The sequence below is a fragment of the Rana temporaria genome, chromosome 1, assembly GCF_905171775.1.
Source record: "Rana temporaria chromosome 1, aRanTem1.1, whole genome shotgun sequence".
In the NCBI taxonomy this organism is placed as follows: Eukaryota; Metazoa; Chordata; class Amphibia; order Anura; family Ranidae; genus Rana; species Rana temporaria.
The window spans coordinates 639,014,245-639,028,762 of NC_053489.1; the positions used below are offsets into that span (position 1 = coordinate 639,014,245).

The window sequence follows — 14,518 nt, forward strand, 5'->3', positions numbered from 1 at the left end:
GTATGCAAAACCTAACAATGAACTGTTAAAAACAACCATGAAGAGCATTGTGATAAATATATATATATATAATCTGTACGATTAAAGCACAAAATACATGTTGATCCTGACAGAAATCCAGTCAGATCTTTACGCCCCGTGCACTTTACTTCTGCTGCACTAACGTCTCAAACTGTGTTATTAGCCTTGCCCATTTCATGAGAACTACAGAACACATTCTCCTATATTATGAAAAAGAAGTGATGGGGAGTTGTTTTTAAGCCCTGGTGCATCTGCTGTCCTAAGATGGCAACACAGCACTCTTAGGGCCCGTACACACGGTCGGACTTTTTGCCAACAAACTTCAAAATGAGCAAGTTTTCAAAAAAATCCGACCGTGTGTGCGCTCCATCGGACAAACTTTTTTAGTTTTCATCGGACAAAAAGTTTGCGCTGCAAACGGACAAACTTTACGTCAACAAGAGTCCGATGGTGCCTAGTCCAATCGTGTGTACAGCAAGAAATCGGACTTTTGTACAAAGTACAAATACGCATGCTCAGAACCAATGTTAAAATCAACCAACAATAGCAGAAGTTTACCAAAGGGTGGCGGTAAAGAGCAGAAAAACCACGTGATGTTGGGAAAGTTTTAGGAAAGTTTGCAGAAAAGTCAGAGCGTGTGTATGCTATGGGTGTGCCCGGCCAACTCCCTTTGGAAAAAAAAACAAGGAAAAGTTTGTTTGAAGTCCGATCGTGTGTACGAGGCTTTAGATCATTAGCATCAGTTATTTTAATAAAAAGCAGAGCTCTGCATGTTATTGAAGATTCCTTTTAGGGTTCACTTAAATGAGTATCTGCACATTGTGCTGGTTGTGTAAAGTACTAAAAGTTTTCTGTTTTGTGTCCTTAGGAACTGGTGTCTCGCTATGTATCCCTTATACCCTTCCTACCGGACAATGTGTCATTCGCAGGGATTTGCAATTTATGGAGCACGTCAGATGTAAGTACATGTGGCATGTATGTCTACCCTTTCCAGATAGCAGTGATGATAGGGAGGCCATATGCTATGCAGTTGGTATAAGCACTGTGTTCCGTTTCAGCATCAATTTAGACATACTGGGGTATCTTTTGCAACCAATACTCAATCATACACTTTTTCATAGGAAAGGCAAAAGGCATAAGTTCACCTTTTCATAAAAAATAATAAATACACATTTATTTTCAGTTAAAAAAAAAAGTGCACTTAGTAACTTGGCAGACAACCAGGCGCGAGGCTCGCTCATGTGAGGATGTGAGGTCGCGCCGCGCTCGTGGGTGAGGAGGGAGAGGCATAGCAGACATAGGAGGAAGGACGGAGTGAGAGCGAGGCTTCCCCCATGCTTGCGTGAACGCCGCACAGCCTCCTATTCGGCTTACCAGGGAGCCGCTGAGACGGCTCGAATCCCACCGTCATGAGAACCGGAGATAGCCGGAGATAGATGCTGACCGGCGCCGCACCACGTAGAGGCACTCAGAGGCACATATCAGACGGAGCCTACGCAGACGCTTGGGGAAAGGCATAGGAGGACGAGCGGGGTAAGCCCAGGGGGGGGGTCGGCATCTGCGGATCACACGCTCCCCAGCTTGGCTTCAACCGTGAGTATGATGAGTCAGTGACATGCTGAGCTTGGATGAAATGCCTATACCCTGTACAGTGGATCCAGAAGATATGAGGTAATCTTTTAAAGACCGGTATAAAGTTTCATCACAGAAGTTTTGAAGAGTGGTATATGTCATGAATATGCATCAAGTCTGTCTGCTTACCTGATCTCCATGTCTTCATTAGAGGCTGACCCTGTTCTGGTTTCCCCTTTTATCACTTCCTCTTCCTGTATGGCTCCACCCTAGTCCATCCCAGGAAGCCTATATTAACCGTTGCTCTACAGGTCTGCAGTGCTGTTCAGCAGTGTTCCAATGCTCAGTTCCTGTCTGCAGTGTATTGCTAGTTCCTGGTTGCAGAGTGCTACGATCATCTTCCGTGTACCGTTTTGGCTTGTCCCCGACTTCCCTGTCTGCCTGTGCCCCTGACTATTTGCATGTTCCACGGTTATCCTTGTCTGCCTGTTGCCCTGACCTCGGCCTGTCCATCACCACTGTTTGTTCTGCTGGCTGCTTCCCCCTTCTCCCTGCGGAGTGTGACCTGAGGAATCCCGGGAACGCGACCTGGACCCAGTTGCGGCCAAGACCATCCCTACCACCAAGGGCCCTGGTGAATACAAAACTGGGTCTTAGACTCCGCGCCCTGGGTGATCTTGGGTCACGCTTCCTCCCTGCCAGCAGTAGTCGGCTATAGGGTTCACTTCCCTGCGGTGCATCCCTGACCCCTACAGGGTGCACTTGTCACCTGGCCACAGGTGACCTGACAGTTTGAACAGCCATGAACCCGGTCGACGTGCCGCTTCCTGCAGATGATCCATTACAGTGCATTGTTCGCAGACTCGAGACGCATGAAGCTAATCAGGATCAGGTGATGCGTTTCCTTCAGGATCTGGCTTCCCGCTTTGATCAGCTTCAGACCTCGCTGGGAACCCCGAATCCGCAACCCCAAGTACAACCAGCAGCTGCACCTGTTGCACCAGTCGCAGAGTCGCATTCACTGAAGTTATCACCTCCAATCCGCTTTTCTGGAGACTCCAAAGCCTGCAGGGGATTCCTTAGCCAATGCACTATTCATTTTGAGCTCCTGCCCCAGTACTTCTTGTCTGATCGGGCCAAGATAGCCTATATCATTTCTCTCCTCTCCGGGGAAGCCTTAGCCTGGGCTGCCCCTCTGTGGGAATTGAATGATCCTGTGGTTTCTAGCCTGCCTGTTTTCTTGAAACTTTTTCGGAATATCTTTGAAGAACCGGCTCGTGTCTCTTCAGCAGCCAGCGCCCTTTTACGTCTCCGCCAAGAATCCCGTTCAGTGGGACAATATTCTCTTCAGTTCCGTATCCACTCAGCTGAACTGAGCTGGAACAATGAGGCCTTAGTCGCAACCTTTTTGCATGGCCTATCTGATAGAGTGAAGGATGAACTAGCAGGAAGAACCATCCCCACTGATCTGGACGGAGTGATCTCCTTGTGTAATCAGATCGATATTCGCTTTCAGGAAAGGACCCTAGAAAAGCGACGCCAACATCCCTTGGCCCTTAGTCAGCCTGAGTTCCCCTCTCTTCAACCCGTGGAGCATCCCTTGCCAACTGAGGAACCCATGCAGCTGGGTCGGACCAGGCTATCCCCTGAGGAACGTGCCAGGCGCAGAACTCTAGGCCTGTGTCTATACTGTGGGGGCAAAAGTCATTTTCGTGACACTTGCCCTCTTCGCCCCGAGAAACGCTCGGGTTCAATACATCTGGAAGGTGGAGTATTGGATCCAGAAGTATCTCCTTCACCTTCTCGTCTTTTTCTTCCTGTGTCCCTTCATTTTGGTGCTTCTTCTCTTTCAGTCTCGGCATATCTGGATTCCGGAGCCGCTGGCAATTTCATAGACTGGGAAATCGCATCGTCCATGAGACTTACCCTTTTGCCCCTCACCACACCATTGGTGGTCTCGGCGATTGATGGCACTGTTCTCCCGGGGGGTCCTATTCGCTTCCAGACAGTCCCTGTTAAGATGTCAGTAGGCACACTTCACCAGGAGTGGATATCCTTCCTTGTTCTACCTAAGACCTCAGCTCCTATCGTTTTGGGTCTTCCTTGGTTAAGACTCCATTCTCCTCACATTGACTGGACTGCCGGACAGATCCTGGCTTGGGGTCCCTCCTGTTCCACGTCTTGCCTACCCAAGGTTGCCCCAAAAGAGAAACTTCCTGTTGCCACCATTCCAGAATCTTTTGCTCGTCCTACCACATGTAGCGGTGTCCGGAATGTGTCCTGCAATAGTCAGGCTGATGCACTTTCTAGCCAATGTAGCACTCTGGATGAGGAGCCCGTCTGTGAACCTGAGCCGATCATTCACTCCAGTTTACCGTTGACTGTCCCTAAAACGCACAGCCAGGCTAACTTGTCTGCGAGTTCTGCAGTCACTACGCCTTGTGATGCGATTCGGGTAATCACTACACCTGACTATGCTATTCGATCGGCCTCTGCATCAGCTATGCCAGGTCAGCCCATGCCCAGTGAGCCTCCTACCTTTTCTTGTTCAGGTCCTCCTGCAACCTGTCTAAGGGGCTCAATCCATCCTTTGGATAGATTGCCTCATTCGGCCAAATGGGGTTTCCTACCTTGTTTTCAGGGCTCTCTGCATTCTGCTGGTTTCCCTACTATCCAGCTTGACTCCTGTGCCCTGTCACCTTCTAACCAATCTGACTTCAGGGTTCCTCTGACCTCTGCCCAGTCTGATGGTCCTGTGCTTAATCCCCAGTTCATCTTTAAGGATCTGCTTGATCCTCCTCGGATTCCTGTTGACCCTCTCATGCCCTTACTTATTCCTAAAAGGCCTTTGGTCCTCAATAAATCCTCTCCTCCTGTCCCTACTTCGGTTCTGGTCAATGAGGATACTCAAGTTCTGGATTCTCGTCTCCGCAGAGGCGTTCTTCAGTACCTTGTGCTTTGGAGAGGATTTGGTCCTGAGGAGGCGTCTTGGATTTCTGCATCTGAGATCTTTGCGCCCCATTTGTCGAGGAGGTTTCTTCTGGGATTCCCCTTTAGCCCTGGCTCCAGGCTGGGGAGGGGCCTTAAGAGGGAGGGTACTGTCATGAATATGCATCAAGTCTGTCTGCTTACCTGATCTCCATGTCTTCATTAGAGGCTGACCCTGTTCTGGTTTCCCCTTTTATCACTTCCTCTTCCTGTATGGCTCCACCCTAGTCCATCCCAGGAAGCCTATATTAACCGTTGCTCTACAGGTCTGCAGTGCTGTTCAGCAGTGTTCCAATGCTCAGTTCCTGTCTGCAGTGTATTGCTAGTTCCTGGTTGCAGAGTGCTACGATCATCTTCCGTGTACCGTTTTGGCTTGTCCCCGACTTCCCTGTCTGCCTGTGCCCCTGACTATTTGCATGTTCCACGGTTATCCTTGTCTGCCTGTTGCCCTGACCTCGGCCTGTCCATCACCACTGTTTGTTCTGCTGGCTGCTTCCCCCTTCTCCCTGCGGAGTGTGACCTGAGGAATCCCGGGAACGCGACCTGGACCCAGTTGCGGCCAAGACCATCCCTACCACCAAGGGCCCTGGTGAATACAAAACTGGGTCTTAGACTCCGCGCCCTGGGTGATCTTGGGTCACGCTTCCTCCCTGCCAGCAGTAGTCGGCTATAGGGTTCACTTCCCTGCGGTGCATCCCTGACCCCTACAGGGTGCACTTGTCACCTGGCCACAGGTGACCTGACAGTATATCTATGTGAACACTGTTGTTAAACTATGTGAACACTATTACAAAAAGAGACATATCAGACCCGATGGGAGAACTTAGTCCTTGATGCCTTACATGTTGCATACTGCATGTCGTTTGTTCTCTCTCTCCCTTGTATGAGAAGATACCCCCCATAGGACATAGAAAATACAGGTTATTGTATTGGGGAAAGGCATTTTACAAAGCTTGAAGGGACATAGAATTAACCCCCATATGTGAACAGTGGGATCCACACTGCAGAGAGAGCGGGAGTTTAAAGATCGGCAGTAGTGGCTGGCCCTGACTGACCTCGAATAAATGGGAAGATAAGGACAACGGACGGACCAGGGGAGACTATAAAAAAAAAAGAGAAAAAAAAAAAAATCTTAACAGGAGAAACATAGAGCAGACAAACCTACAATTCCATATAAACATAGATTTTCTCCTTATACTTACATTACCATGGAGCTCGGGGGGGGCCGCCCCTGTGCCTTTAGGTCATTGAGTACCGAGGGGTGACTTTGAGGACCTGGGGACCTCCGGTGGTGCGGGACTCTCCCTCCTCCGTTTCTGTGGTCTTACACTCTCATAGGCCATGTAACTAGGCAGAAAGAGAGACTGAGAGGAAACTTAAAGTGGATCTATTACCATCTTCCGACTGCCCTTACAGTAAACACTAAATAGGGAAATTACTGGCTAAATAATCCCTCTAGTAGAAAGGGACATTACTTCCCCCGGAAGCAGACCTGGTGATAACTAAAAATATTAATAAACATATGTAACATATGTGAAATAGGGGAGGAACCCTAAGGGAAGAGGAGAGAGGTGGTAGGGTAAAAGGGAGGATAATACATACCCTTTTTGCGTTTTTTTTTTATTTTTTTTGGCCTCTATTTCTTATCTTTCTTTTTCCCTTTCCCTCCCTACTTTATTATTAGGGGGGAGAGGGGAAGGAAGGGAAGGGAAAATACCCCGAGGCCCCCAGTACCCGACAGAGTACCCCCGTCCATATTGGGTCTGCTCTCTCTTTTTTTTTTTTTTTTTTCTGGCGCTTGGCCCATCGTTTAAAAAAAAAAAAAAAAAAAAAAAAAAAAGGGAAAAACATTTCTTTTCTGCTGGAAACAAAAAGTCAAGCTGGGGAAGAGAATTAGAAGGAAGGCAATTAAAATGAGCAGAATGATAAGTAGATCAACAAAGGGTGGAACCCACACCACCCCAAGCAACACGACAGCAACAAGCTCAATAAGACCCTTCGTGACCCGAGGAGAAAGCCCAAGAATGCTTGGTGCCCAGGGGGAAACAAAGCTGCAACAACAAGCACATAAAGCGAAAAAGACTGAAAATAAGAAGCCTCAAAGTGAAACGTCTAGAGAAACATCTATGGAATCAAGGGATGAAGGGTCCTCAATAGGGGCAATGGAAAGCAGTAGGATGGACGAACAAAGAACAGACGCCCAGCCCCTGTTAAAGAGTGAACTGGCAGAGATGCTGAAAAAAATGGAAAATACGATAATGGGCGAAATACAGAACCTACGGACTGACTTGGGCCATATGCTCTCCAGACTTGAATCAGTAGAGGAACAAATAGAGAAACAAGAACAAGAGTCAAACTCACTAAAAAATCAGATTGATCAAATTCAACTCCAACAGAGGCACATTCTCTATAAACTAGAAGATCAGGAAAACAGAAACCGGAGACAAAACCTGAGGATAAGGTTAATACCAGAGAAGAAGGGGGAAGACCTCAGGATGATAACACAGACGATATTCAATTCACTACTGGGAAGATCGGCGGAAAATCCTGTTATGACTGAAAGGGTGCATCGAGTAGGAAACCCGAAAAGAATGTCCTCGGAGCGACCCAGAGATGTTATAATAAGTTTTAGATTCTTTGTAGACAGGGAAGAAATCTGGAAGAAGCTCAGGGGACAACCCCCGATAGTTTTTGAAGGGGTGAACCTCCAGATTTTCACCGATGTTGCCCCAGAAACTCTGTCCAGGAGATGGCTGTTAAAACCTCTCCTAAAACAGATGACGGATTTGAACATCAAATATACCTGGGGGTTCCCGGCCTGCTTGATCGGGACAAGAGAGGGAAGATCTGCAACATTGAGATTCCCGGAGGACTTAAACGAGTTCTGCAGGAAGCTGGACATTCGGGTGCCGGATCTGCCGGGCTGGAGTTAGGGGGGGGAGGGGAGTACGAGAGGGGGGCTCTATTTGGCGACCCCCCATCCGCTCCTTCCCTCTCTGGCCAGACCGGTGTGTAGGCACACCATGTCTCTTTCAGACCACCTCTCCTTATTCCTTTTTTTTTTTGCTACTCTCTTTTTTTTTTCTCCTTTTTTTTTTGTTTTTTTTTTTCTCCTTCCCCCGTCCGCCTTTGGGTCCCGAGAGGGCCCCATGGTGGACAGGGGGGGAGATGAGTGCAATTTGCCCCCCACCTCCTCTGTCCAAAAGATAGGGGAGGGGGAGGAAAATCCCAAACCTCACCCAGAGAGATCTGGACCAAGATATGGTAGTTGGTTCAGGGGTCTTTGGGAGGCCAATTGGGAGGGGGGGAGGAGGGGGGGGAGGGGAGAGAGGGGGGGTTAGAGGGAGGTTGGGGGGAGGGGATGGGAGGGAGGGGGGAGAGTTGGGGGGGTTGGGGGGAGGGGGGAGGGAGGGGAAGCAGGGAGGGAAAAAACCCTATCTCACCAAAACAATCAGAAGAGATCGTAATCCGAAGAAAGGAAAACAAAGATGCCAGTGATTAAATGTTTGTCCTATAATGTAAAAGGCCTTAACAGCCCAACTAAGAGACATAAGATATTAAAGGAGCTGAAAAGGTATAAGACAGACATTGCCTTCTTACAAGAAACCCATCTTACATTGGAGTCAAATACAAAGATTTACTCCCCCGACTTTCCCAGATGGTACTATGGAGATACCATCTCCAAAAGAGCCAGAGGGATAGCAATCGGGATAGCGAAGGGGACTAGGTTTGTACTAACGGACAGAATGACAGACCCGGAAGGGAGATTCCTCTTTTTAAGGGGAAACCTGGAGGGGGAAGAATACACCCTTGTAAATATATATGCCCCAAATACCTCCCCGATGAAATACCTGCTGGGAATTCTAGGGAAATTAAAAGATTATAGGAGGGGAAAGTTAATACTGGGAGGAGACCTAAATTTCTGTATGGACCCGAAAGTAGATAAGACTCACCAGACATCAGAAACCCAAGACAAACAACTAAGAAAGGTTAAGGAAAGTTTATATAGAAATCAACTAGTGGATACATGGAGAATCTTTAACCCAAGCCAACGAGATTATACGTTCTATTCCCCGGTTCATGGGAGCTACTCTCGGATTGACCACATACTGGTAGACCATAGAATACTGGAAATGGTGGTCGAGACAAGAATAGAAACCATGACAATTTCGGATCATGCCCCCATTAGCATATCCATAAAAATCTCAGGGAACCAAAAGCCCTATCAAAACTGGAGACTCAATGAGGATCTAATAATCAAAGAGAAAGGTTTTCTGAGGGTTAAAAAAGAATTAGAAGAGTATTTTAAAATAAACGAGATAGATGGAATTTCTAAAGCAACCCTATGGGATGCCCATAAGGTGGTGATAAGAGGGATCCTGATCTCTGAAGGAGCAAGGAGGAAGAAAGAGGAGAGTAGTAAAAGAGAAAAACTAATGGGGGAGATCTTTAATCTTGAACAGAAACATAAGAAAATGGGAAAACAACCAAACCTATATCTAAATCTAGTAAATAAGCGAAATGAACTCAAAGAACTATTAGATCAGGACGCAAAAAGGGAACTTAACTTAATAGCAAGGGAAAGATACAGGTGGGGGAATAAAACAAGCAAACATCTAGCTCGGATGGTACAGAAAAAGAAATCAAGGAACTATATAGACAAAATTAAAAACGAAAAAGGCGAGGTCTTACATACAACAAAAGATATTGCAGAAACATTTAGATTATATTATGAAAAACTATACTCGGTAGAACAAAAGAACTGGCAAAAAGGGGAAAAAGAAAATAAGATCTCTACATTTCTAAAGGAAGCAGGAATATCGAAAATTGGACAAATGGAGGCAGGAGAGATGGACAGGCCTATTACAGAAAATGAAATTAAACTAGCACTAACAAGTACAGAGGCCGGTAAAAGCCCGGGCCCTGATGGCTTCACTGTGATGTATTACAAAAAATACAAGGAGATCCTTCTCCCGAAATTATGCCAGTATTTTAATGGCCTTGGAAGAGAGTATAAATTAAGTAAAGAAGCATCAGAGGCAACCATTACGGTTATTCCAAAGGAAGGTAAAGACACGGGAAGCTGCTCAGGGTACAGGCCGATATCTCTTCTGAACACTGATATAAAATTATACGCAAAGGTACTGGCCGGAAGAGTCAGACAGGAAATGACAAAATTGGTACACCCGGACCAAACGGGCTTTGTTCAAGGTAGAGAGGGAAGAGACAATGGAGTAAAAACACTCCTGATACTCCGGGGAATCAGGGCGGCAGGATCCCCAGGTCTGCTTATGTCGATCGATGCAGAAAAAGCGTTCGACAGAGTAGACTGGGGATTTATGCTGCTTACCCTGAAGGACATGGGGTTTGGACAGAGAATGATAGACTGGATCGCAGCACTCTATGTGTCTCCCACGGCCAAAATAAAGATAAATGGCAGTTTATCTCAAACTTTTTCAATGAAAAATGGTACAAGGCAGGGGTGCCCTCTGTCGCCGCTCCTGTTTGTGCTCTCATTGGAGCCTCTTCTGGCCAGGATCCGGAACTGCCAAGAAATAAAAGGGGTTAAAATAGGAGAGGAGGAATACAAACTCTCTGCTTTTGCAGACGACGTCCTCTTCTATTTGGATGAACCCAAAACATCAATCCCAAGCCTATTAAACTTATGCAGAGAGTACGGGGAAATTACGAATTTCAAAATAAACCTCACCAAAACGGAGATTATGAGTATAAATATAAGTAAATTAGAAGAGCAATCCTTGAAAGTGAAGTACCATTTCGCCTGGGTCAAAGAACTTAAATACCTAGGGATATTGTTAGCGAATTCTACTAAAAAAATGTATAAAATAAACTTCATCCCCCTATTAAATGAAATTAAGATAGAAACAAAAAGAGTGGAAAATAGAGCAATATCATGGATTGGACGAATCAACTATTGTAAAATGGTGATTATACCCAAAATCTTATATAAATTTCAGATGATTCCCATAGCCCTCCCGAGAACATTATTTTCTGTATTAAAAAAAGTAATTATGAACTATATATGGAAAAATAAGAAACATAGGATATCACTCCAGACCCTAAAACAACCAAAAAAAAAGGGAGGATTAGCGGTACCGGATATTAAAGGGTACTATGACGCAGTGGCAATAGCAAGGGTGGTGGAGTGGGCCAGAGCCAATAAAGAGAAAAGGTGGGTAATTTTAGAAAATGAATTAGCACAGGCGAGGTTGGATAAGATAATTTGGAACCCTCCCCAATTTAGGACACTAGATAAAAACGCACACGAAATAACAAAAAATGCACTTAAAATATGGGATAAGATATATAAAAAAACTCAAAAAGAATATAATTCACCTTTAATAGCACTAAAAAATAACGATTATTTTGCACCAGGTAAAACACAAGTGGGGGGTAATTGGATTAAACAGGACACCGTACAATTAAGGGATATAATGAAGGACGGTCACATAATAACACTACAAGAGTTAAAATGTAAAAATAATTTAATGGAAATCAATGAATGGAGGTACCAGCAGCTTAAACATTTTATTCAGGATCTCCCAGGACCATTGAGACTGGGAGACCAGTTAACAGAATTAGAAAAAATATGTTCCACGGAAAGATCAAAAGGAACTACCTCAAAGTTATATAGGATTCTATTGAAGATGGATGGGCAGAATGTACCCCCATTCATTAGAAAATGGGAAAGGGAACTGGGAACACAGCAGGATGGGGGCACAATAGATAAAATGCTGGCTCTGACGCACTCTTCAGCGGTTGATAGCCGCACTGCGGAGATGTGTTTTAAATGCATATCCGGATGGTACATGACTCCGGACAAGCTAAAAAAGTATAAAGAAGAGCAGACAGGAGAGTGCTGGAGGGGATGTAAAACATCAGGAAATATGGCACACCTCTGGTGGGGATGCCCTAAGATTAAGAGGTATTGGGAACAAATTTTGGCCTGTGTAGAAGAGATCACGGGGAAAAAGATCAAGATGGACCCATGGGTCATCCTATTCCATGGGGGGGATGAAGGTATAAGGAGTTACAGGAAAACGCTGGTACCGCATCTACTCAATGCCGCTAAGAGACTTATTCCAAGGAAGTGGCAGGAGGTGGAGTGCCCCTTAATCTGGGAGTGGATAGATGCGGTTGAAGAAACGTACAAAATGGAAGAACTAAAAGAGGCTATAGAGGGTAACAACATCCTACAAATCACGAAATGGGATAAATGGAGGACTTTTAAGAAAACGTGGAGTTACGCAGAAAAATTAAGGGTAGACATCTAAAAAGATATACCAGAAGAAAACTGGAGAGAACTAGAGATATAGGAGATTGTTTTAGGTGAGATAGGAGGGGAGGGGAGGGATGGTCTAAGGGGGGGGGGGATAATCGAAATCACAATTACTTTGCGCCTCTTAAGCATGAGGAATGATATTAAATAAATAATTAAAATAATATATACTTATAAAAAAAAAAAAAAAAAAAAAAAAAGTAAATTTTCACACAAAAGAAGCGACACTTATGATGCAAAACCAATATAGAGATGCAATGGGCTGGTACGTAGAACATGAGCATATAACGTACACTCTATGAGGTTGAGTCTGAAGTGAAAAAAAAAAAAAAAAAAAAAAAAAAGTGCAATTATTATAATTTGTTTTCTAGGGAGCCTGCAGAGCATTGCAGCTCCAGACTCTCAAGATACGTGTCTGGCCGTACCGTGTACTGGTAGGCAGTTACCTGAATACAAGAAGAATCAATGGACTAAGAAGGGTGCTCACCAGTGCCCTCCCAGTTCATTGAGAACTACAAGCCATCAGCTTCAATGCCTGATGGTAGTTGTAGTACATTCATTCACAGAAACTGAATGAATGAAGCAGCGGTGTGGGCAGAGCCCTGCATGGCCGCGTTCTTTTCAAACAGTGACAGCAGGTGGTGAGCAAAGATTCCCTGCCCGCTTTCACAGAGCAGGGGAGATCAGCAGAATTGGGGTCAGGAGCTGGAACATGTGACATCCCCCACCCTAAATACAGGTAGAACGTGCAACGTGTTCCAAAAGGTGTACTTATTCTTTAATAGTATGTGCTCAGTGCAAAATTCCCATAGGAGCAACCTTGCCATGACTCTGTGATTGCTTCAAGGTTCATCAGAACTTGTTTTTGTATGAAAGATGTGCCCTTCAGGCTTTAAACTGGCCATACATGGTAGGATCAGATCCTAGGACTGTCCTTCATATCATATGTGATGAAATGATCCAGGGCTGTTATCCTCAAAGTAGCTAAAGGCAAAACTTTCTTTTTTTTTTGACAGGATGGAGAGGAATTTATACCCCCTTCACTTTTTATTGCTGTCTGTGCCCCCATTAACGAGATTCACTCTCTCTATTTGTCCTGTTTTTTTTTTTTTTACCATCATCACTGAAAGAGAACGTAAAAGAAAATCCCAAATTTTGGATTGTCCCTATAGACGTATTAAAGGAGAAATCTTCCAATGAGGACACTCGTTCTGGTGACCTGGGGTTCCCCAAGGAATTTGCTTAATTTGCAGGGATTTTCATTCACTTCCTGTTTGGCTATGGGACAGGAAGTGAAGGGAAATCTCCACAATGGGACACAGATGGTGAAAAAAATATCTAACAGGAGTTATAAGCCTCCCTTACTCTATCCAAAATGGGGGGGGGGGGGGGTTGCCTATATTTCTACTTTAACAACGTGGTGAGTTACTAACCTGGAATATATGCTGTCTGATTCTGGGTCAAATGTGAAACAAGAATGAGGATGTCAACCCTAGAGCCCTGTACTTCTTCTAAAATCCATCAGTAATAACAGCTTCCATATTTTATCTGGATAGGTTCCCCTGTGACCAGGTTATGTACATTCAAATATTTACATTAAACAAGCGGTAAATGAACTTCAAAACAAAAGCTCCCTGATTTCTGTAGCTGAAGGCACTGTGGAGCAATTCATCTTTAGAGAAGGAAAATGTTACCCCAGCTCCGCTGCCAATATAGAAGTTCACAAACTGTGATCCGGTGCTCTAGACAGGACGTTCAGGCCCCATAAATACAATACTTGAATTGAAAAAGGGCTGGCAACTCAGATGCTCTGGAATAAAAGTCCTTTATTGGTTACATGGGTACACAAGTACAGGCTATACTCTAATGTGTTTCAGCTAAGAAGCCTTCATCAAAGCAGAGCAGAGTGAGTGGGAACTGAGAAGGACATAACTGCTATATGTGTGAAATTTGAGGATGAATTGCTCCAACATCCTTATAACTACAGAGGTCAGGGAGGGATTGTTTGAAAGTTCATTTACTGCTTGTTAATAATATGTAAATCAACCTGTGGCCAGGCTATGGACATTTATCATTAGGAAATCCATCTAAGAATAAATCGTTCTTAGATTTTACCTTACAGAAGGGAGTCACAAGGTGTTCTCTATAAAATCCTAAAACAACACAGACTGATTTAGTCTTTTTTTTCCCCCCTCTTTTTTATTAATCAGCAATTCCTTGACCTCCTGGCGGGCGATGAAGAGGAACATGCAGTTCTGCTGTGTAACTATTTCCTGGCGATGGGGAAGAAGGCGTGGCTTATCATCGGAAATGCCATTCCAGAGGTCTGCTCTGTAACACTGCAGTCATCATTGTGTTACATTTTTGTCTCAAATCGATCAAGCATTAGTATCTTTTTGCCTAAACTTCTATTATTGTATTAACAAATTATATTTACATCAACTGCAAGAGTACTGACTTATCTTCCTGGCTGATCTTCACACAGCACAAAACGCAATCACCTTGTTTTAAATGCAGAACCTGTAATGAGATTTACACTGATTTCCAGCATTAAATTCATTTGCAAGCATTACATGTCCTCTGTTAGGTCAGGTGATGCATGCTGGAGAAATGGGTGCTGTCCACAGGCTTTAAGGC

At 44.8% G+C, this 14,518-nt stretch overlaps 1 protein-coding gene across 1 annotated transcript in view; it reads left to right on the plus strand.

Annotated features, from left to right (window-relative positions):
- CC2D2A (coiled-coil and C2 domain containing 2A) overlaps positions 1–14,518 on the plus strand; it is a 196,974-nt gene that overhangs the window by 162,448 nt on the left and 20,008 nt on the right. Inside the window, exons 30-31 of the mRNA XM_040335450.1 lie at positions 890–979; positions 14,092–14,205. Of these exons, the coding sequence (XP_040191384.1) occupies positions 890–979; positions 14,092–14,205 (204 nt within the window). The remainder of the gene's footprint in view (positions 1–889; positions 980–14,091; positions 14,206–14,518) is intronic.